The sequence below is a fragment of the Peromyscus maniculatus genome, chromosome 21 (assembly GCF_049852395.1).
Source record: "Peromyscus maniculatus bairdii isolate BWxNUB_F1_BW_parent chromosome 21, HU_Pman_BW_mat_3.1, whole genome shotgun sequence".
Taxonomy (NCBI): domain Eukaryota; kingdom Metazoa; phylum Chordata; class Mammalia; order Rodentia; family Cricetidae; genus Peromyscus; species Peromyscus maniculatus.
Genome location: NC_134872.1, coordinates 60,691,187 through 60,716,204, shown reverse-complemented (window position 1 = coordinate 60,716,204; position 25,018 = coordinate 60,691,187). Strand labels below are relative to the sequence as shown.

At 39.2% G+C, this 25,018-nt stretch overlaps 1 protein-coding gene across 5 annotated transcripts in view; it reads left to right on the top strand.

The window, feature by feature from the left end:
- Smap1 (small ArfGAP 1) overlaps window positions 1–25,018 on the top strand; it is a 102,682-nt gene that overhangs the window by 61,996 nt on the left and 15,668 nt on the right. For 4 of the 5 annotated variants that reach the window (XM_076557949.1, XM_076557947.1, XM_042266316.2 and 1 more), the window contains 2 exons: window positions 4,130–4,210; window positions 21,529–21,619. In XM_076557949.1, coding sequence (XP_076414064.1) covers window positions 4,130–4,210; window positions 21,529–21,619 — 172 coding nt within the window. The remainder of the gene's footprint in view (window positions 1–4,129; window positions 4,211–21,528; window positions 21,620–25,018) is intronic. The other variant, XM_076557948.1, reaches the window with a different exon arrangement.

The following is a 25,018-nucleotide window of genomic DNA, read 5'->3' as shown; positions in this document are numbered from 1 at the left end:
GTGTTACTTTAGTGATGAGTTTTAAGGGAAAGGGGAAAGGATCAGATTTTCATTTTTTAACACTGTTCTGGCTCCTGGGGAAGTGAATTTTGTGGTAATGAGTGGAGAAAAAGGCATAAGAACCAGGCTTAATCCAGGAATAAAATGACAGAGACATCTGCTAAAGTGGGACAGAGAAAAGAAGAGTGTAGTTTTTGAGATCGTAAGGTAGACTCTCTGGTGTTTAATAACTGGTGAGATGTGGGGGTGCTTTGGAAGCCTCTTCCTTCCATTTCTGACTTCATCACCTCCATGTAGATAAGGATCTGATTTGAAGAGAAACAATGGAAAAGGAGCTGAGTTCAAAGTTGGGCATGTTAAGTATGAGGCTACAGATGCCTAGTAGATATTTGTCTTGGAGATTTACAGCTCCGAGATACAGAGGTAGGAGAGGTGGACTCTCAAATCTAAATAGTGTGCTGAACCACCAGAGGAAGCCATTTCCATGAGACTAGCTGAGAGTTTTCAGCACTAGGGGAGTTCATGATGAGACTGAGGTAATTGTAGAGCACAGTGCAGGGTTAAAAGTAAACAGGCTCTGGTGAGTCAGTGTTCAATTTAAGTTCGGGAGGGCCTCTGTTCTTTTCTCTGTTTTCCCTCCTTTTTTCCACCTTCCTTTCCCTTTTTTGACACGGGGTTTCAGTGTAGTTCATGGTGACTTTGAACTCCTGATCCTCCTTTGAAGTTTTGGGATTACAGGTGTGTGACATCATGCTTGACTCTTGTCTGTGGGTAAGGGTCACCTCTGGGTCAGACTCTGGGATCCTAGTTCAGAGCCCACGCCGTTAATGTTGCTTCCAGTCCTGGGTCATTGTGCCCTAACTGGAGTCAGCTGTATTTCATTGGCTGAAATTCTCATAGTAAAGGGAGTCAAGTCATACTGCTTTCCCCTATTAAATGTAACTAAGTACATTTGTTTTGGGTGATTTCATATGTGCCCACCAATCATAGTGATTGAATTATGAGCCTTTTTCATTAGTGGTGTTTTCCTTGAAAAGTAACTTTGTTTCTGTAGGCTGCTGTATCAAAATATCATGTGTTGTGTAGCTTATGAACAACAGTAATCTATTTCTCACAGTTCTGGAGGCTGTAAAGTTCAAGACCAAGGCCTGTGCCTTGTGTGGGCCCACTTGCTTATTCATAGGATGACACCTTGCTGTGATCTCACTTGGTGGAAATGGGTAAGACTCACTCAGGGGCCTGTTTTACAGGAACACTAATCCCAGTCATAGGGGTTCCACTCTTGTGACTTCATCACCTCCCAAAGGCCCTCAACTCTTAATACTGGCTCTCAGTGTTGGGGTTTTAGTCTCGACACATGGATTTGGAAGTGGCCACAATCATTCCAACCATAGCAATAACTAACAGCTCTAAGAAGTTAAGGAACAACTTACTTAGCTTATTAATATGGGTCAGCTTTTTTCACTAAACCTTACTAATTATATCTAGAAGATATTTTATAATTTATAAAGGATTTTTGCTCATTTTATTTTTCTTATAAAGTAGGGATAATTACTCACTTCATAAAGTTGTGAGGATGAAGTGAGTTCAGAACAGTGTCTACGTAGCATGTAAAGGTTCAGTAAATATCTGCTATAACCTAAGGAATAATAACAGGTAAAGCTCTGCTTGTACTTCAGTGAGCAGTAAGACTTGAATGCTTGGGGTCTGCGGTCCATCAGCACAAAGGGATACCGAGTAGTTGTTGGATTTTGAGTATTAGTTTCCTAGGTTTTTGTTTCTTCATTTGCAAGAAAATAGTCATGACTGGAGTTGCTTTGGACAGTTTTTGCAAAGATTAAATTAGACACTAAGGAAGAAGTATGTATTTGGTTGTATTATGGTTGAGTCAGATATAGATGATGCTTCTAGTTGACCCCCAAGAGCTTAAATTTTACTTCTAATCTGAAGTTCCAAGTAGTTGGGCAGATATAAAAGTATTCTGAGAAATAACCTACTTCCTAGATGGTCTTCTGTTTTCTAGACCATTTTGATATATGCTCATTTGGTAATTAAAATCAATTGCTCTTTTTGCTTTTGCACTATAGGTATTCAGAAAGTACAACTTTATGTTACATTTACTTTGTTCTTGAAAAGCATGATGGAAACAAATGGTTTGAGAGAATTGTTGTCCTAAGAAGCCTTCAATATAAATTTTCTATCTAGATTGTTCTAATTTGCTTTTCCATTGCTATGATAAATAACCATGACCAAGAGCAACCTAGGGAGGAAAGGATTGATTTTAGTTTACACTTCTAGGTAACAGTTCACTATCGAGGGAAGCTGGAGCAGGAACTGAAGTAGGAACTCCAAGCAGAACCCCCGGAGGATGCTGCTTGCTTTCTAGGTTGCTGACTATTTGTGCTTTCTCCTGTAACCTGGCCCACCTGTAGGGATGGTACCCTCACAGTGGGCTAAGCCCTCCCACATCAGTCAAGACAATCTCTCATAGACATGGCCACAGACCAACTTACTATTACTCTCACCGTTTGCCAGTAAAAGGAAATGTTAGCAGAAGTGCTTTAGAATTTTGCTGCCATTCTTAAGCTTATAATTGAAGGCACTGCTGTTTATGCCATAAAGATATTTGCTATGTTTTTTTTTTTTTTTTAATTTGGGACCAATGCTGAGTGTTTCTTTTTCCTCTTTTATATTTTGCTGCAAGTGCTGAAATTGAAAATAAATTTTTCATATTGGTGTCCTGCTTTATACTTTAAAGTAGTCTGAGGTTTTTAATATCTTTTAAAAATAAATGTACATTAAATTTATGTTGACTGGATACTTATAAGCAACCACTGTGTATATATGTATATGTGTCATCTATCACTATGTAAACTGAGTGTTAATTGTCACTTCAAAAGCTCCCATCTTACTCTCTTTTAATCACTTCATTCTTTCTGTTCAAAGGTAATTAGCATCCTGATTTTCTACTTATCATCATCAATTTTGTGTTTTTGTACATGTATGTGCTTTAAATTATTTTTATAATTTTATACTTGTATTCATACCTTCAAACAATATATTTTTTGTCTTTTGAACTTCATATGAATGAATAAGTCCATTGAAGTTCTTAGTTCACACTATAGCCTAGGAATTACCACTGTTCTCTTTACTGATTTATATGTGGCAGCTACAGATTTGGTCTTTAGGTATTTTGACTAAGTTTAATATATACATCCTTTTATCTTGCTGCCTCTCTCTCTCTTTCTAGCTCTCTTACATCTCTCTCTCTTTTTCTTCCTCCTCCCCCTTTCCCTCCCTCCATCCCCCTTCCCTCCCCACTTCTCTCCTTTTGTGACCTTTAAGATTTGTTGTTACTGTTTTTAATTCTCCTTGGAGTACAAGTGATGAACACCATAACACCATTATTATAATTTACCCCAACTACTTACACCAGTCATTTGGCTCAGGCCCCATGTACTGTCCTTAGTCCCATCCTGTCCTGTCCTGTCCCTTGTGTCCTCTCCTCCCCCCCCTCCCCCACCGGAGCTGAGGACCGAACCCAGGGCCTTGTACTTGCTAGGCAAGCGCTCTGCCACTGAGCTAAATCCCCAACCCCTGTCCTTAGTATTTTTAATGAGAAAATCTTTATACTTGTTTTTAAATAAATAAAACTATGATAGTGGCCTGAAAATATTTTGTGGTTACTTTTGAAATTAAGATAATTTTAACTCTTGTGTTTTTCTGATATGGTGTTACTTTATCCATATCACAAAGTCAATCCTGCTGGGTGTGTGGTGAACACCTTTAATCCCAGCACTTGAGAGGCAGAGGCAGGCAGATCTCTTGAGTAACAAGGCAGCCTGGTCTATAGGTTGAGTTCTAGTATCCAGGGCTACATAGTAAGACACTGTCTCAAAAAGAAAACAGAAATCCACTTTTGAAGTTTTGAATAATCCTCTGTATTGTCTTTAGCATGTAACCTCAATGAAAAAATGAAATTGCTTTTGACTTTCAGATTTCAGTAGCATGTGGTAATGCAAGCACTTGATACTTCTGTCGTTCTCAAGTGGTGATTTAAACTAAAAAAATGAACCAAAAGTTTCTGTTTTAAAAAGTAAACTTATGAAAACTTTGGACTATGTTTTAGAAAGAAAAGGAAAAAAAAAAGGAAGAGAAAAAGAGAGAAAAGGAGCCAGAAAAGCCTGCCAAACCACTAACAACTGAAAAGGTAAAATTCTTTTTAAAAAATAATCTAAGATTGCCATCTTTTTATATGGCTATATTAAAGACTTTCTGGATATTATGAAATGCCAGTTATTAGCTTTTCAGCGAGTAATTTATGCAGTTAAGCCTCCATACTGAGCATAACCTTTTGAACTCTTTTACATGATATAATAGTTATAAATGTGGGTTTACATCATTTGAGATCCTCGTGAAACAGCTATTCTCTACCTGACCCTGAGAATGGTGATTTTAGCTGCCATGTAGAGTGAGACTGGAGTAAGTTACAAAATGAAGAGGTCACACGTGATAGTTTAGAGAGGATTCCATTGCTTCATAACATATGAGCTAGATCTTGACGCATGAGCAGTTTTAATGTGGAAGGAAAGATGTTAGACTAAAAGGGCAGCCTCAAGGTGGTCTTGGAAACCATAAATAAACTGTGAGTTTGGACAAATTTGTGTGTGTATATGAGGAGTAGTGAAAAGTAAGGCCAGAACGGTCGCTTGAATTCACATCGTAGGTATTTACATATTCTTCTGGTTGAGGAGTGGCTCTGGAATACACTTTGTTCTTGATTTCTCTCTTTCCCTATCCCTCCCTTCTATATCTCAGATCAGCTCAAGGTCCTTTCTTAAGTTTTGAATTACATTTGAGTTGATGTGTTATGTGTGTGTGCTCTAGCAAGTGTATGTGTTTGCACCGGGGTGTGTGGAGGTCAGCAGACAATTGCTGAGGTTGGTTCCCTGCTTCCACCATGTGGGTTCTGGGGATCGAACTCAGGTCAACTGGACTTGGAAACAGACAACAATGGACATTTTTACCGTGTTAATTCTATCTATCCAAGAGCATGGGAGATCTTTCCATTTTCTGATATCTTCTTCACTTTCTTTCTTCAATGAGTTAAAGTTCTTGTTATACAGGACTTTCACTTGTTTGGTTAGATTTACCCCAAGATATTTTGTTATTTATGGCTATTATAAAGGGTGTTGTTTCTCTGATTTCTTTCTCAGCCCATTTATCATTTGTATATAGGAGGGCTACTGAGTTTTTTGAGTTAATTTTGTATTCCTCCACATCACTGAAGGAGTTTATCAGCTGTAGGAATTCCCTGGTATAATTTTTGGGGTCACTTGTGTCTACTATCATATCATCTGCAAATAGTGAAAGTTTGACTTCTTCCTTTCCAATTTATATCCCCTTGATCTCCTTTTGTTGTCTTAATGCTCTAGTTAGAGCTTCAAGTACTAGATTGAATAAATATGGGGAGAGTGGACAGCCTTGTCTTGTTCCTTATTTTAGTGGAATCGCTTTCAGTTTCTCTCCATTTAATTTGATGTTGGCTGTTGGCTTGATGTGTATTGCTTTTATTATGTTTAGGTATGTTCCTTGTATCCCTGATCTCTCTAAGATCTTTACCATGAAGGGGTGTTGGATTTTGTTAAAAGCTTTTTCAGCATCTAATGAGATGATCATGTGTTTTTTTTTTCGTATCAGTTTGTTTATATGGTGGATTACATTGACAGATTTTTCATATCTTGAACCATCCTTGCATTTCTGGGATGAAGCCTACTTGATCATGGTGGATGATTTTTTTTATGTATTCTTAGATTCAGTTTGCCAGTATTTTATTATTTTTGCATCAATGTGAGGGAGATTGGTCTGTAATTCTCTTTCTTTGTTGCATCTTTGTGTGGTTTGGGTATCAGGGTGACTGTAGCCTCATAAAAAGAGTTTGGCAATGTTTCTTCTGTTTCTATTGTGTGGAACAATTTGAGGAGTATTGGTAATAGTTCTATGAAATTCAAGTAGAATTCTGTAGTGAAACCATCTGGTCCTAGGTTTTTTGGTTGGGAGACTTTTGATGACTGTTTCTATTTCTTTAGGGGTTATTGGTCTATTTAAATTGTTTATCTGATCTTAATTTAACTTTGGTATGTGGTACCTATCCAGAAAACTGTCCATTTCTTTTAGATTTTCCAGTTTTGTGGAGTACAGGTTTTTGAAGTATGACCTGATGATTCTCTGGATTTCCTCATTGTCAGTTGTTATGTCTCCCTTTTCATTTCTGATTTTGCTAATTTGGATGCTGTCTCTCTGTCTTTTGGTTAGTTTGGATAAGGGCTTGTCTATTTTGTTGATTTTCTCAAAGAACCAACTCTTTGTTTCGTTGGTTCTTTGTATTGTTCTATTTCTATTTTATTGATTTCAGCTCTCAATTTGATTTTTTCCTGGCATCTAATCCTTCTGGGTGACTTTGCTTCTTCTTGTTCTAGAGCTTTCAGGTGTGCTGTTAAGTAACTACTATGAGAGTTCTTCAACTTCTTTATATGGGCATTTAGTGCTATGAATTTTCCTCTTAGCACTGCTTTCATAGTGTCCCATGAGTTTGGATGTGTTGTGCATTCATTATCATTGAATTCTAGGAAGTCTTTAATTTCTTTATTTCTTTCTTGACCCAGTGGTGATTCAGTTGAGCATTGTTCAGTTTCCATGAGTTTGTAGGCTTTCTGTAATTTGTGTTGTTGTTGAATTCTAACTTAAACCATGGTGATCCGATAAGATATAGGGGGTTATTCCAACTTTTTTGTATCTGTTGAGATTTGCTTTGTGACCGAGTATGTGGTCAAATTTAGAGGTTTCCTGAGGTGTTGAGAAGATGGTATATTATTTTGTGTTTGGATGAAATGTTGTGTAGATATCTGTTAAGTCCATTTGAGTCATAACATCTGTTAGTTCCCTTATTTCTCTGTTAAGTTTCTGTCTGGCAGACCTGTCCATTGTTAAGAATGGGGAGTTGCAGTCTTCCACTATTAATGTGTGGAGTTTGATATGTGAATTAAGCTTTAGTAATGTTTCTTTTATGTATGTGGGTGCCCTTGTATTTGGGGCATAAATGTTCAGAATTGAGACTTCATCTTGATAGATTTTTTCCTGTGATGAATATTAAATGTCCTTCTCTGTCTCATTTAATTAATTTTAGTTTGGAGTCTATTTTGTTAAATAAGAGGATAGCTACACCAGCTTGCTTCTTAGGTTCATTTGATTGGAAAATCTTTTCCCAACCCTTTACTCTGAGGTAATGTCTGTCTTTGAAGCTGAGGTATGTTTCTTGTATACAGCAGAAGGATGGATCCTATTTTCCTATCAATTCTGTTAGCCTGTGTCTTTTTATAGGTGAATTGAATCCATTGATATTAAGAGATATTAATGACCAGTGACTCTTAATTTCTATTTTTTTTTTTGGTTTCTTTGTTGTTGTTGGTTGTGTGTGTGTGTTTCCCTTCTTTGTGATTTGCAGGTGTGAGATTATCTATTGCCTATATTTTCATGCTTGCAGCTAGCTTCTTTGGGTTGGAGTTTTCCTTGTAGTACTTTCCATAGGGGTAGATTTGTCGATAGGTATTGTTAAATCTGGTTTTGTCCTGGAATATCTTGTTTTCTCTGTCCTATGGTGATTGAAAGTTTTGCTGGGTATAGTAGTCTAGGCTGACATCCGTGGTTTCTTAGTATCTGTAAAACGTCTGTCCAGGACCTTCTGGCTTTCAGAGTTGAATGTAATTCTGATAAGGTCTGCCTTTATATATTACTTGGCCTTTTACCTTTGCAGCCCTTAATATTTTTTCTTTATTTCTGTATGTTTAGTGTTTTGATTATTATTTGGCAAGGGAACTTTTTCTTGTGGTCCACCATACTTGTAAGCTTCTTGTATCTTCATACGCATTTCCTTCTTCAGGTTGTCCTTTGAGCTGAAATTCAACTCCTCCTATCTGATCTTTTTTTTTTGTTTTGTTTTGTTTTTTCGAGACAGGGTTTCTCTGTGTAGCTTTGCGCCTTTCCTGGAACTCACTTGGTAGCCCAGGCTGGCCTCGAACTCACAAAGATCCACTTGGCTCTGCCTCCCGAGTGCTGGGATTAAAGGCGTGCGCCACCACCGCCCGGGTTATCTGATCTTTTCATGATGTCCCAGATTTCCTAGATGTTTTGTGTTAAGAATTTGTTGGATTTAGCCGGGCGGTGGTGGCGCACGCCTTTATTCCCAGCACTCAGGAGGCAGAGGCAGGTGGATCTTTGTGAGTTGGAGGCCAGCCTGGTCTACAGAGTGAGATCCAGGAAAGGCACAAAGCTACACAGAGAAACCCTGTCTCGAACCCCCCCCCCCCAAAAAAAAAAGAAAAAATGACTTTGTTGGATTTAACATTTTTTTTGACCAGTGAATCTATTTCCTCTGTTGTATCTTCAACACCCGAGTCTCACTTCCATCTCTTGTATCTGTTGGTTATGTTTGCATCTGTAGTTCCTGTTCATTTATCCAGATTTTCTATTTCAGAATTCCATTGTTTGTTTTCTTTATTGCCTCTGTTTCAATTTTCAGGTCTTTAACTGTTCCCTTCACCTGTTTTATTGTGTTGTTGTTGTTGTTTAATGTTTTTTTTTTTTTTTGCTTGTTTTTTTGTTTTGGCTTGGCTTTCTTGGCTTTAAGGTATTTACTGATTTCAATTTTTGTCTTTTCCTTGATGTCTTTAAGGGAATTTTTCATTTCTTCTTTAAGGGCCTCTATTATCTTCATGAAGTTATTTTTAAGGTCATTTTCTTCCACTTGATCTGTGTTGGGATGTTCAGGTCTTGCTGTTGTAGAACCACTAGGTTCTGGTAGTGCCATAGTATTCTTTATGTTGTTGAATGTATTCTTACACTGCCATTTACCCATCTAGGTTTGGGATAATTCTAGTTACAGGTGTTGATTCTTGTGATGTCTCTGTTGGGTTTGTCTTTTATTCCTTTATTGTTTGTTTCCTTTATTGTCTTTTGGCCTGAATGGCCAAGGGTTTTGGTGATTGGCTGGTTGTCAGGTCAAGTATGGTTGTCTCAGCCGAGGTTTGTGGGGGTCTGGGTATCTACGTCCAGCATATCATTCAGTTCTTCTGGCTGGTGTGGGCTTTACTTGTGCCTATAGGGTCTGTTATTCCAACTGGTGTAGGTGGTGCTTGTACCTATAGGGGCTGCTGTTCTTCTAACTGCTGTAGGTGGAGCTTGTGCCTCTAGAGGCTGTTGATGTTAAGGGGGATGGTTGGTCAGGGGAGGATGATGGGTTTGGTGGGTTTGGGTGGCAGAGTGGGTCTTGTAGGTTATATTGTCCAATGAATGGCATTGGTGGTGCCAGCAGGACTCTTAGCTCCTGGCAGGGACTGAGATGGGAGGGGAAGCTGCACAGGATGTGCCCTGGGGCTTAGGACCTAGAGACTGGGGCGGTTTAGTTGGGAGACCACTCACTTCTTCTAGGTGGTGTAGGTGGTGCTCGTTCCTCTAGGCGGTGTTGTTTGTTTGTTTTTTTTTTTTTTTTTTACTCTTTTCGGGGGAGACCTGCCAGCCAGCTCCTAAACAAATCATACATGGAGGCTTATTATTACTTATGAATGTCTGGCCTTAGCTTGGCTTGTTGCTAGCCAACTTTCCTTATCTTAAATTATCCCATCTACCTTTTGCCTCTGGGCTTTCCCTGTTCTCTAACTTCTGTAAATTTTACTCTTACTCTATGGCTTGCTGTGTAGCTGGGTGACTGGCCCCTAGAGTCCTCCTTCTCTGGCTCCTAGATCTTAGCTCTCTTTTCCTAGAAATCCCAGATTTCTCCTTCTATTTATACTTTCTGCCTGCCACCCCTGCCTATCTTTCTCCTGCCTTGCTATTGGCCAGTTCTTTATTAGACCAACAGGTGTTTTAGACAGGCACAGTAACACAGCTTCACAGAGTTAAACAAATGCAACACAAACAAAGTAACACACCGTAGAATATCCTACTACATTCCCCCTTTTTGTCTAAATAAAAATAAAGGTTTTAACTTTAACCTAGTATAACTACATACAACCAAAACAGTTACCTAGTAAGAATTAATTTACAATATTTAGTCCATTTGTAGTTAGCATATTTAAAGAAAATAATGCATTATCTATCCTATCTTAGTGAATCAAAAATACACCTAATTTACTATCTATCATAACTAAGGAAAACTGAAGCTGTAGCTGTTTAGTCTTCAACACAATCAAAGACCCAGAAGAATGTAATATTATCTAAAAACAAGATATTTGGCTGCCTGGCCAGTCACCCAAAGTTCCTCTGCAACATTGAGGTCCCCATCTTCAGCCTACAGGCCTAGAGTATCTGGCAGACATTTTTATGGAGTAGGAATTTTGAACTGTCCTGCCTTGTTTTGGCAAAGTTCATCAGTCATTTTCCTGTGTCCTGAAGAATGCCTGGCAAACCCTTAAGTGAAGTCGGAATTTTGAAGACTTGTCCTGCCTTGTTTTGGCAAAGTTCAACAGTTATTTTTCCTGTATGTCCTGTATGTCTAGTCTGCATAGCACATTGTCAGCAAAGGCAAGAACAGATTCTTTGCCTAGTGGCTAACTTTGCCACAATGAAAGCAAACTCCACAAAGAGTTTCTTCAGTGCCCATCATTCTCTCTGAAGTAAATTGGTGCTGCAAGGACCAGATGTGTCTCATTGTCATGAAAAGCCCTAAGTTAACAAAACATTTTAAATGCCATATTCTGCACATCTTTGAAAGGTTTGAAGACCATCTATCTATCTAAAATATATCTATTTAACCTAGAAAACATACATAACATATCTACAATTTTGATTGTTATAAATGACTAGCTAGTAACCTATGTTTCCTGATTATCCTATATTGTTTATAATAATAGCTTTCAAAAACTAGAACTTCATTCTACATTTCCAAATGAACTGCATAGGCACAATACTTTAAACCAAAATAGAAACATACATACAATATGTTGTAACAAAAATAATCTTAAATTTTTATCAATATACAAAAATATTTAAACAAGAGTAGAAACATATATACAGTGTAACAAAAATAACTTTAAATTTGTATCAATATTCTATATTCCCCTAAATGGTAACAAACATCCATAACCTACCAAATAACCAAAAACCACCCCACCCCCTAACTCTTGGGAATGTGGGCGTAGTTTTCTCCATACTGTTTCCTGCTGTCTGTGGGTCCCAGAGAGAAAATTTTGAGATAATTAACAAGGCCTGTGAAGACCACCAGTAACTTTTGCTGGTATATATCACTTGTCAAGTTTCAGGAGGTCTCATCTGATCAAACCTGACGCATACTAACCCTGAAGGAATACACAGCCTCTCATCTCCTGTGTGAACAAAACTCCAAAGCATTTTTGATTTCCATTTGACAAATATATTTTTGACTTTTTAAAAGGTAAGGCTTTCCTAAAGTATATAGGCTGATTTATTTTAACAGTCCCTCTTTCAATTCCGGGTCTCTTTGCAGCTGTCCTTTGCTTTTCAACAATCAAAAAATTGTTGAACAATAACATACAGGATCCAGACTACCAATGTATTTCCCATCTTACGTGGCTTTTTTCTTTTACTCTGTCTTTAGAGACTTTATTTTATAAACTATTCTTCTTTTTTTTTTAAATGACTATACCCTTTTCCTTTTCTTAAGCCTGCGCACATTGGCTTGGTCCAATATTTGGGTTCTGAAAGCCAAGCCAAATGTGAAACTCGAGACCAGTTGGAGGTTTGTCTGACCAGGAACCACATTCAACCTTCCTAGAGCTCTATAATGCTGATGCTTAATTTTGTGTTTTTTTTTTTGGTTTTTCGAGACAGGGTTTCTCTGTGTAACTTTGTGCCTTTCCTGGAACTCACTTGGTAGCCCAGGCTGGCCTCAAACTCACAGAGATCCGCCTGGCTCTGCCTCCCGAGTGCTGGGATTAAAGGCACGCGCCACTGCCACCACCACCACCTGGCTTGTTCTTTTTTAATGTACTAACTGCTCAAGGGCTTGCTGATTGGCAGAAGCAGTCCGGCTAAAAGTCTTAAAAGGAGCCGATTTTTTTTTTTTTTAAACTCTGCTTTCTTAAGACTTGCATGGAAATAAGGGCCCATGTTGGAAAGCCAAAATGTTGTTGGGGTTTTTTACCTTTTTACTCTTTCGGGGAACCGGACATCCACCTCCCATATAAATACACAGAGGCTTTTTTCCCCCCCACTTATAAATGCCTGACCTTAGCTTGGCTTATTTTCTAGTCAGCTTTTCTTAACTTAAATTATCCTGTCTACCTTTTGTTTCTGGGCCTTTCCTATTCTCTGACTTCTGTAACTCTTACTCTTTACCCCTGGCTTGCTGTGTAGCTGGGCCCAGCCTATCCTTTCTCCTGCCTTGCTATTGGCCAGTTCTTTACTAGACCAGCTGGTGTTTCACACAGGCACAGTAACAGCTTCACAGAGTTAAACAAATGCCACGTAAACAAAAGTAACACACCTTCAAATATTCTACTACATCTAGGTGTAGCTGAATTTCTAAGTGGTCTTATTAAATAAAAAACACAGAGGCAAATATAGGGTGAAAGCCTTAGAGATCAGGGAAATAGTGAGAGCCACCAACCAACCTTACCTCACCAGCTCTGCAACTTCCAAAATGCCACCACTTCCTGTCTACCCAGGCTTTTATTGCCTTGCTGTTCTGCCCTCTCATTGGCTCTTAGCCCAGCAACCTCACTTCCTTGTCACCGCCTGTCTGTACAAACCTCCAGGTCTCTATGGTTGGTACTGGGATTAAAGGTGTGTGTCACCACGCTTGGCTATGTTACCCAGTGTGGCTTGAACACACAGAGACCCTGCCTGCCAAGTGATGGGATTAAGGGCGTGTGCTACCACTGCCTGACTTTTGTGTTAACTTAAAACGGCTTGCTATTTCCTCTGATCTCCAGGCAAACTTTATTTATTAAGATACAAATAAAATATCATCACATCTAGGGGCTGCTTCATGGTTGGTTAGGGATGGTTGGCTGGGGATGGTTGGCTGGGGATGGTTGGCTAGGGATGGTTGGCTGGGGATGGTTGGCTGGGGATGGTTGGCTGGGGCCGGGAAGTGAGGGGAGAATGGCGGGTTCATTGGGTTTGGGCAGCAGAGTGGGTCTTGTAGATTATGGAGTCCAGTGAGTGGGGGCTGAGATAGCATTTTCTTTTCCTCAAAGTTGTGATAATGTTGCTATGCATTTGATTTTAGTATTTTTATCATGTATTATTCAATTCTATAATTAGATAGCAGATTCATAAATATTTTGTTTTCTAAAATCATGTATTGGGTAGGATTAGACCTTAACATTTTTTAATATATCTTTTTTGTGATGCATTGGGTAAATACATGTAAAATGATAGTTTTCATCTCAGAATTTCTGTTAGCATTGTGATTCCAAGGTTACTGAGAAAGATTGCTAAATAACTTACCCTGTGCTAAAACCTATAAGCCTGCTATGTGGAATTATTTTATTTTTTCAAAATGCTTTTAAATTTTCTTTGTTACTTTAAAATGTTATTTTAGTGACACTGCTAAATTATATCTTATAGAGTAGATTTTCTTGCTAAAGATTTTAATACTTCCTTGAAGGAATAATTAAATTGGTGATTATAACCTGAAAACTAGTTTTAAGTCATTTCTTTCAATTTAATAAACATCAGTGAGAAGCTATGAATGAAATCTATTTTAATTTCTTATTTGGTTAAAAAGGAATTTTCAGCTGGGCGGTGGCAGCACTCGGGAGGCAGAGCCAGGCAGATCTCTGTGAGTTCGAGGCCAGCCTGGGCTACCAAGTGAGCTCCAGGAAAGGCGCAAAGCTACGCAGAGAAACCGTCTCGAAAAACAAAAAAAAAACAAAACAAACAAACAAAAAAAAAAAAACAAAAAGAAGGAATTTTCAGATCACTGCCAAGTTTTATGTTTTGTTTAAAAATATTGGAAATGTTGAGATGATTATATAATACCTTATTGTTGCGCTTACCAAGATGCAACCTTGATCATGTTTAAAAATATGTTTTCCCCCTTTAAAAAGATAACTCACGATTAACATGGAATACACATTTGTTAGTGACTAAATATTTTGTGGTCTTGCACACAAATCCATTCTGTTGTTTGCTGTTAAAATGAGAGACAGCAGTTACTTCTGAATGATGTCACTGTATAGGGATCCTGAAAGAACTTAGTGTGAATAGTGAGTAATCTACCTGTAGCAGGCTTTCTGGGACCTCTAGCCTCCAAATCATGACAGAAAATTATTACCAGTTATCAGTGCTTGGCCTTAGTTTAGGCTTGTCCCACTAGCTCTTATAATTTATTTTTACCTATTTCTCTTCATCTACATTTTGCCTTGGGTCTTCTTACCTTTCTTTCATTCCTCATTTCCTACTTTCCTGCATCCTCTATGTCTGTCTGTCTGGCAGCTGCCTGGCTAGCTGACCCCTGGTGTCTCCCTTCCTTCTCCCTTTTTCTCTCCTTAGCCTAAATTCCTTCTCCTACTTATTCTCTTTGTCCACCAGCCCCACCTATTCCTCTACTGCATAGCTCTTGGTCGTTCAGCTTTTTATTAGACCAATCAGGTACCTTAGACAGGCGAGGTAAAACAAATGCAACACATCTTTATAGCTAAACAATTATTCTGGAACAGAAACAAATGTAACACATCTTTACTTATTTAAACAAATATTCTATTCCACAACATCTACTGCTTCTATTTATTGCTCCCTTTCAACCTATATGTTTTATTACACTCACTTCAGATCTCATTATTGTTACTCAACCTGCAGAGGTTCAGGACTCCTGAGGCTGACAGTGAGGGCATTGCTGAGAGAAAAATTACACAAAAGGCAAAACTATGAGTTCCTATGATATAGCTGAAAAGATGATAAAAGCCTCAGTAGAGAAACTGGAAGTGTAGCAGGACAGGCCCATAGGGTCGAGGAAATTGGCTCAGACCAGTAGCCAAGGCATGCACATTATGTACTCCTTAAGAGCCAAACCAGTCTGCCTGAGGACCTAGCAACAGGAGCTGTCAGAATTCCTGATCATGCAGAATCGGCCTGAGGACCTAGCAACAATCGTTGTCAGAATTCCTGATCATGCCCAGCCAATGAGGGAAGACCACACAGACTGGGTGCTGGGAGGAGGGTATATAAGGCCTACCTTGTTTAAATAAATAAGTTTGTTATTTGCTTTCAATGGACTCCCAGTGTCTGTGTCGTTGAGGCTGTGCCTTCTTCTCATCCCTATCCCTGAGGGAGCAGCTGTTAGGATCCAAGCAACATGGAAGAACTTAGCACAATAGAAGAAGCTTTGCCTCACAAGTAGGCATTTTTTTCATCATATTCTCCCTGAGCTGGTGTTTTCTATATGACAGTTAAGATCCACAGAGGAGAAGTAGGTGTAATTGTAGTAAAAATAGTAACAGGAGTAGTCAAAATAACACCATCATTATTTGTTCATTTTATTGACAAACTTCTCTATGCATAGAACTATGCCTGGGTTTTAACATACAGTGTATGTATGCATGAAAACTTAAATTTATATGCAAAATTACCAACTATATACCATCACTGAAGGTAGGAAATAGAACAAGGCCAGTAACTCAAGAACTATATATCCACTACTCTTTCCAAAGAAAAATGTCTACTCCTCCAAAAGGTAACCATTTTGTTGTATCTTTTTGTTTTTCTTGTGATGGTGGTTATTGAACCTAGGAATATGTAAGTACTAAACATAGGCTGTATCACTGAGTTACATCCCGACCTTAATTGCATCTTAAAAATACCTTTACCATGTCTTCATGAATCTGTGAATAGTATGGCTTAATGATTTCTGTTATGAATGAAATGACACTGTGAATATTCTTGTCTGTTTTGCTTGTCTGTAAGAGTCAGTCATGTGCAATTATAATTTATCTATGCTCACTATTTTATATTCCACTTTATCTACCACATATACACACACATACACAGAGAGACAGAGACAGAGACAGAGAGAGTACACATCTAATTTCATGCTCTAGCCCATGCTGGCCTTGGACTCTGGCAGTCCTCTTCCCGAAGCCTCCTAAGTGCTCGCATTGCAGGTGTCTCTGCCATGGCTGGGAAGAAGCGTCAGACCTTTTGTAAATGTGTGTGTGACTGGGAAGGTGGCCCTGTCAGTAAAGCACTTGCTGAACAAGCGTGAAGACCATGTCAAAGCCAGGTCAGTGTGGTGGCCTGCCTGTAGGTCCAGGGCACAGGAGGCAGATTTCTAGGAGCAAGCCGGCTAGCCAGACTAACTGAAATGGGCAAGCTCTAGACTCAGTGAGAGACTCTGCCTCAGTATATAAGGGAGAGAATGACCAGGGAACATACCCAGTGCCAACCTTGGGCATCCACGTATACACACAGATATGTGAACATACATGCGCACTACACCCAAAAAAATTGTAATTGATATAAATGTTTGTCTGTCTAAAAGTGACATTTTATAACTAGAGATTTTATTTTGCAAGTAAAAATAGAATTCAAAAATGCATTTTCACTGGTTTATGACATGTGACTCGTGCGTGAGCCTGGTGAAATCAATGTTTAGTTTCCACACTGTACAAGCAGTGCACGGGTCAGCAATCTGCTCTAGCTAGCGCTTCTTCTCTCCGTCCTTAGGCACTGTTCAGATCCTATCAATGCAGGTGAGCTTTGTCTTTCCAGTTGTGTGTGCAGTGGAACCAGACATGCTACTCTTAGTGTGCGTAATTTCTTCTGCTTATTAGTCCTTGTCTTGGAGGCTCATTCCTCTTGCTACATCATCATTCCTTACTGCTGAGCGTTACTCTGTAGCCCATATAAGCCATACTTTATTTTCCATTCTGCTTTAAGTAGTATCTGACTTAGGGCATTGATGAATAATAATAAATGTTGGTATGAACATTCCTGTAGTATTTAGTGAATACAAACACACACACACACACACACACACACACACACACACAGAGAGAGAGAGAGAGAGAGAGAGAGAGAGAGAGAGAGAGAGAGAGAGGGGTATATCTTCTAGTTATATGTCTTTTGGATATCTCCAATTAAGCCTTTCTGCTAGAATTTTCCAGAGTGATTGTACCACCTTATATTCTCTTGAATACTGTAAGACAGTAGCAGCTGTTTTGAATGGTCATCAGACAGTATTGTCACACACATACATTAAAAACAAACCACCATGCCCTGAACAACCATGCTATGTATAGAAATCAACACATTTGGCTGATACTAATAAGTACAGCTAAGATGGTCTGCTGTGCTCTTACTGTTTTAGATGGTTTAAACCAGAATCATTGAGTAGCGAAAATAAATTAGTCTTATGGAAAGCGATACAAGATATAGTAATAGTTAAATAACTGTATACTTAAATACCCTGAAGTCTAGCATGAGGAACCCACTAAAGTTGTAATAGCTTTTTAATACTTAGTTACTATTAAAATAACCGAAACAATAAAGAATATATATACATTATGGTAGAAAGTCATATTTTAGGTATGTTACAGGCTTTGTCGTAAATTTGAAACATTTTTCCCATGGAATTTCTGAAATGTTTTTAAAGTCTTTTAAAGTTTTATTGCAAGTGAAGCAATAAAGTAAAGAAGAAATCCAATTACTTTATGTGCAAAGCTTTCATTTTCTACTTAATGAAAGAAAGACTTTTGCTCAATAAGCATGCAAGCTCACAATCCTTTTTTGTAAATTAGAAATTTTCTTAAATAGAAAGTAAGGAAATACCTTCTCAGTAAATGCTTTGAGAGAAAGTAGTTTTACTGAGTTAAAGCCTCCAGTTAAGTGCATCTTGCAAGGTATAAGGCTCAACAATGAAATTAGATGTGTTGTTGAAAAGAATGAAACCATCTAGACTTTACTGAGTGCCCAATGTAGTGCAGACATCATTTTGAAGCCTTTCAGTATATTATTTCATAGTCGTCATGGTGCCTTGAGTTTGGTATGATTGTTCTTTTCATTCATTGCATGAACCTGAAAGATAGAGCCTTGGCAGTTTATTCCTGGTCACACAGCTGTTAAGTAGTGGCTAAGCTGAGCATCCACTAAGCATCCCGCCTTCCCAGCATGTACTGTGAACAATAATATACTGTGTGCACTGTCAGTGTATTCTCTACCATCCAAAAGGGGATTAAGAAAGGAGGGGGACATTACTTATCTGGCATGTGGCATGTGACTGCAAGGGATGGGAAAAGACCTCCCTGCATCCGCACCCATCAACGCCTGAGGTAGATGGGAGAGCTGGCCCCATTACTCCTCTGTCATGTGGCCGAATGGGCAGGGGAGAGATCCTCTTACCCCTACACCCCTCAGGTGGGAGAGCTGGCCCTAAGGTCCTAAGAGCAGGAGAGCTGGTCCTTCCCCTCATCAGCTGTAGCACTCAGAGAGTGGCCCCTGTGCAACACAGTAGAGCTGGCCCTGAAGGTGTAGGTGTGGGAAAACCGACCCTGAGGATGTGAAAGCTGGAGAACTGACCCCACCCCTTGTTCATTTCTGTAAGGGGTGAACTAGAAAGGGCAATGCTGGAGAGCTCACCCTGGTGACGGGGATAGCTGTCAGGCTGACCAACCCTGCAACAACTACCCAGGCTCTGAACCAGGGTTAAGTGTTGACCCACCCTAACATCCACCCCATCTGTGATCTGTGAGCACAGGGTTGGGGGTGTGGGAGGGTGAGGGTGGGAGGTGGGAGTGGTGGGAGTGGTTCTGCAGATCCAGGGCTACAGGATCTCCACGACACAGAGCAGCAATGGGATGTCCAGAAGAGTCCCAGTGAGGACGCAGTGTTATTGTGCAGTAGAGACCAGGGGTCTCAAACCAAACCAATGATTCTTTGCAACGAACACCTGCTTGTAAAGATGTATGGATAAAGGGGTTTACTGAGTGACTCACTGCAGCTTCCATGATGAGATATTCCCTTTCTCCCCTTTTCTTTTTTTTCCTTTTTTATCTAAAATTTTATTTTGTTTTATGGGGGGGGGGGTTGCAGGAGCAGAGAGCGGATGCAAGGGGATGGGAGATGGGTGGGATCAGAATGCATGATGTGAAAGACACAAAAATAAAAGCTTTAAAGAAAGGAGAAGGAACAGGAGGCAAAGAATCAGCTCTTGTTTCTACTAAGTGTTGTTCACTGTGCTAATAAGCATTTTGTGTGTGCTACTTAGGGATGGCAGTAATCCTGGGAAGTTTCAGTACAGTTATTATGCAAATTTAATATGAATGAATGCAAAGGAGAAAGAAAATTCATAAGGAAAAGTTGACTTAAGATCACATATAATAATTGGTGGAACTCATCTTTCTAGAGGGTGGTTGCTGGGAAGGAGCTTATTATTGCCTTACTGTATTTTAGTTACTGTTCATGTTGCTGTGAACAAAAGAAGCTACTTAAGAAGGGCTTATTTTGGCAACATGATATAATAAAAGGAATATGGACTTTGGAGTCAGGAAGAACTCAGTGATTATGATTAAAGCTTAATTTTAACTGAGTGTGATAATATACATCTGTAATGCCAGCACCCAGAATGGGGAAGCAGGAATTTGAGGCCAGCCTGGGCTACATAGTAAGACACTGTTAAAAATAATTTATAACAAAACAGACAAAATAAACCTGTAAAGTTTGTAAGTATTCTTATAGTAGTCTGCCTTATGCCTAAAACTGAAGACAGCTAATATGTAACACATACACAGTGTGTGACAGAATGTAACAGGTTCTTGGAACATAGCAATGAAGAGTCCCTGCCCTGCCACACCCATCCTGAAATCCTCAGTTTTTAATCTCACATACATGTCCACCCTGGCTTGCAGCAGCAATGTTTCAGTTATAGTTGAAAATTTCCTCCCTGTTTTTGTTCCCATACATTGTACTTCTGTGTGTCTGCCTATCTTCTGGTTTGGGAGCAATATAGCTTGCCTTAAGATCTCATTTCTCTAATGAATCCAAAAGATGTCTAGTTTTCATCCCCACCCTTTCTACTTGTGAAATTCAGCAGCTTACAGATTCCTTATGTGCTGCTATCTGCATTAACTAGCCAGCTAAGGAACAGTGTTATCTCGTTCTTGAGGATCAGCTATTACACCTGTTACTTAAAGGAACAGGAAATGTCAAAAATATGACCACTGAAAAGTAAGCTTTTATTCAGTTTTAGTCTGTGGAGAGCATTGTAAATTACCCAAAGACTGGGCAGTGAGGTGTCTACTAATAAAACTATAATAATTTGAATGGGACTTCTACTGATTGGGAATCTCCATAGAGTTTTTAAAATTGCTTTATCTGAATAGACTTAATAATGTACATGCTTGTTGAAAAATTTTGCTTAGTAAATTATAGGTCTACCACACATTATCCCTACATAGTTGACTCAGTTTTTCTAATAAGTGGTTCTCAACCTTCCTAATGCTGTGACCCTTTAACACAGTTCCTCATGTTGTGGTGACCCCCAACCATAACATTTTTTTTGTTGCTACTTCATAACTGTAATTTTACTAATATCAAGAACAGTGATGAAAAATCGGTGTTTTCCAATGGTCTTAGGGCAACCCCTGTGCAAGGCTTGTTTAACCCCCAGATTGACACCGCTGCCTTATGACAAGGCAGATTCTCTGTGTGATGTCTATAGAAGCTGAATAAGTTAAATTACAGCAACTCTACATGTACTGTTTTCCACTTCTGAGCTGAATGTAAACTGTCAGAAGGGTAATAGTGAAATGAAGGAGATGTGGTTGTCAAAATATTTTGGTATTTACCTGTGCTCAATTTCTTTTCCTCCTCCAATCTCAGCTAGCAAGAGTTGATAGTAGCTAGGAAATAATATGTGACCCAATTCTTCAAAAGTGTAAGTTGCTGGTGGGATGACTCAGCAGTAAAGACACTTGCTGCCAAGCCTGAACTGAATGTTATCCCTGGACTCACAGGGTAGAAGGAGAGAACTGACTCTTCAAAGAAGTTTCCCTCTGAACTCCACACGTGTCATGGTATGCACACACCCATACATAATCACACAAAATGAACAAATCAATAAAAATACAAAGAATCTGTGTCTGGTGATGCAGTCTTGTGGTCTCTGCTACTTGGGAGGTTGAGGACTACAAGTTGAAGGCTTACCTGGGTAACTTAGTGAGACTTTGACTCAAAATAAAGGGTAAAGAAGGAGGAGTTAGGAAAGTAGCTCAGCGATACCATTTGCCTATCATGGATTAGGTTACAGATTCAATCTCCAGTCCTAAGGGGAAAAGGTGTAATTTCATTTAGAGTTAAATATCTGTGTTCACTATTCAGTGGGCTCATTGTGTAAGAATTACCATCGTAAGTTCAAAGACCATGTTTACCTGTTTTAAAAAAATAATAAATGCTCTCAGATTCCTTATACCAACTTCACGAAAATTATGCATAAGTGAAACTGAAGATTTGTTTGATTAATAAAATAACCACTTAATCTAGTGATTTACTCCAAAGGTGCAGAAGAAAGAAGATCAACAGCTCGAGCCTAAGAAAAGCACCAGCCCGAAAAATGCTGCAGAGCCCACTGTTGATCTGTTAGGACTTGGTAAGTAATGGAGATGCAAAACAATTGAAAACCTACTCAAAATGAACATACCATCCAGTGCTTCAGCATTTTTTCAAAGATGTGGTTTGAAATGGTCTGATAGGTGTGCTGAGCTCTAACAGAAAAGGCACATTTTAATAAGAAAAGCCAGGGTCTGTCAGCTCTGTTCTTTCCTGAAATAAAAGTAATGAATTCCTTGGGGGAAAAGATATCAAAGTAACCTTCAAAAGCTTGGTAGATGTGGCATTTCAATGTTTAAGTAAACAAAGAGTCATGCCCCTCTTCCTCCTAGCCCCACTCAATTAAAAAAGGGGGGGATTCCCACCTCCTTAGTAAAATAATTCTGGATAACCTTATTAGCAAATATATAGATTCAAATTTAAATTTAATTATAGCTTAAGCAATGCATTTAAAAATTTGTTTTGTGTATATTGTGCATAATAATGGGTTTCATTGTGGCATTTTCATATACACAATGTATTCTGACCATACTCACCTCTCCTTTACCCTCTCTTATCCCCTTCCACTGCTTCTCAGCCCCTTCTTTTTCTCAGTGAGTCCCCCTTCTACTTCCATGTCTTACCTGTTTATGGGGTGGATGACCCAGTGAGTTTAATTAAGGTTAGTACAAGGAGTATGGATGAGGGATTCTTTATAAGATGTGAGCAACTCACCAGTGGCTTCACCACTGAAGAAAATGTCTCTCCCCCCCATAACAATCATTAAATGCCCATAACTCTTGAGAGAGGGGCAAGGTCTCATGAACCCCTCATGTTCCACGATGAAATATTGAGGCCCAATTTTGTGTAGGTAAACTACAGCTTCTGAGTGTTCAAGAGTGCATTGGATGTATCATTCCTGTAAGACAGCATTCCACAACATCCCATCCCTTTCCTTTGCCTCTTACATTCTTTTACCCCCTCTTCTGTGATATTCCATGAGCCCTGGAGTGGATGACATTGATACCTCATTTGTAACTGAGCATTCAGTAGTCACTCATCCTCAGACTTTGACGTACCGAGTTTTTACATTAATCACTACTCACTGCAAACTGAAGCCTCCCTGACAAGCAGCACAAATGTATGTGCATAAACAGAAGACAATTTCTTAGACACATCACATTGATTTTATAAACAAACATCCCAATAGTACCTTCCTTCCTTATTAGGGCTTCTGACTTTCCTAGCCATGAACTTTTGAACAAGTTTGCAGTATCACATATGAATTCTCTTCTGTGAACTGTTGTAAGCATTGGAGCTCAGATGGAAAGGTATCCTGGCGGTTGGGAGCCAAGGAACACTACAAAGTCACTGTAAGACCAGCAGCTTACAGCCCTGCTCCAAGAAACGTTTCCCCAATGCAAGTGTAACAGTTCTGATCCCACACAACAAACCTCATTCAAGAGATTTATCGGGAGGGATGAATCCAGGAGGGTGGCTTCCTTTAGCATGAGAAGCAGCAGCAAACTGAACAGAGTAGAGAGCTAATACAGGGTTTAGGGGCTGGGATCAAGTCAGGGTCAGGGTGCTTTTCTTTGGCCCAGATCTCGGGTCAAGTCAGGGGCAGAGTGTTCTTTCCTTGGCCTTTTTTACCCTACATGGACTGAGCCTCAAATCCAGTCAGAAAGTTGTTGGTCACCTCTATAGTCATGTTACTGTTGTATCAGTATCATGTCTATTAATTTGGTAGTACAATGCGCAGATTCAATGAGTCACAATTCTTAGAAGCTTCCATGGTGCTTTCTGGAACTAACCATCAGAGAAGAAACTTCTACTTCAGTACTTGCTTGATTTCTGTAAGTTCTATAACCAAAGGATGTAGTGTGTTCAGCAGTGGAATCTTGTCTTATAATCCTGGTAGGAAATGGCATGCATCATCATTGGGGCCTTCCTGGCCAACAGCGCATATGGAATTAGAACACCCTTGGCACTCTTTCCTTGAATAACTTTATGGCTTCTGAGAACAGCTTTATCCACCTTTGCAGGGGACCTCTGTTCAAAGTCTGTCTTACTCTTTTTTGTTGTTGTTTAGTTTTTAGTTATCAAGTATCGGGTGTCCTCATGGCTTTTCCCATACACACTTAGTTTTGCTTGGCCTCTTGCCCCATACTACTTAAACCTTTTTTATCTCCACTATCTCCTCTTCCCCTTTCATATTATATATCTTCTCCCCGACCCTAACTTAAAGCCTCTTTCTCTCGTGGGACCTTTGGTTTTCTGACTGCTAGCTAGATTTGAGATAGGTTTGGTGGACTTTGTTGACTGATTAATTAAATGTGAGAAATATGAGAAAAGGGAGAACTAAAGGTGGCCCTAACTATGTTTTAGACTGGACAGTCAGAAGAATAGAGTTTTCCGTAGAGGTGGGAAAGTCTGCAGGAATCTGGATGGAAGATTAGGAGTTTTGTTTGACTACAGTTAATTGGAAATATTTATTGCACTAAAAAATTATTTTAATAGAAGGAAGTCTTAATTAGGTAGCTAGATGACGTAGGAGTTTAAAGAGAGGTCTAGATGAGGAATACAAAATTGGATATTCCCTGCTTGTAATTATTCATAATTAGGAAATTAGACCGGATCATTAACAAAGTGAGAATAGAGAGGTTTAAGAGGAAAAGAGCTTTAAGTTCTGTGCCCTGTGGTACTCAGTCATTTAGAGGCCAGCAAGTAAAACAAAAGACCTAGAAGGTGACCATGGAGGGATGAGTATAACATAGGACATTGTAACACCCCAAGTAAAGTAATGAAGCAAGAATGGAATGAGTTACGCCCTGGTGACAAATTTCCTCAGAGTACTGGTGGAACATAGGGACAAAAAGGTTTATTTCTCATGCATGTTATGTCCATCAGAAGCTAGCTGATATTCTGCTCTGCCTTCTCTTCTCTTCAGCACCCAGGGTGACAGCAGCCTCCTTCTGTCTCAAACAAGAATTGGCCAAATGTCTATACAAACAAAATGTAAATATTTTAACTTTGTTGGCCACAAAAATCTCTTGTAATAACTACTTAGCCATAAATAAATGCCTGAATGAATAGACTATGTTCTATTAAAACTTTATTTGTAGAAAAGGCAGAGGACCAAATGTAGCCTACAAACCATGGGTCCCATTCATTGCTGTGAATTATGGCAAAGGGATAGGAATGTATAGCAGGTCACATGCAGTCTCCTGAAGGTTATGTCTTTGGATTATTACTTGAATTTCAGTGGCAACATGGCCATTCAAGTGCCATTAAATATGTAGGTAAAGTAAGGAAGAGAGGAAAGAGTAAACAGTTGTCACGTGTTTCTGGCGAATGAAGCAGAATGAAGGCTGAGAAAGCAGTACATCCAACACAAGTAATTAGAGTAACTTCAAGATGATCAGTGGAATCTAAGAGACTGGAAGGCAAAAAAGAAACA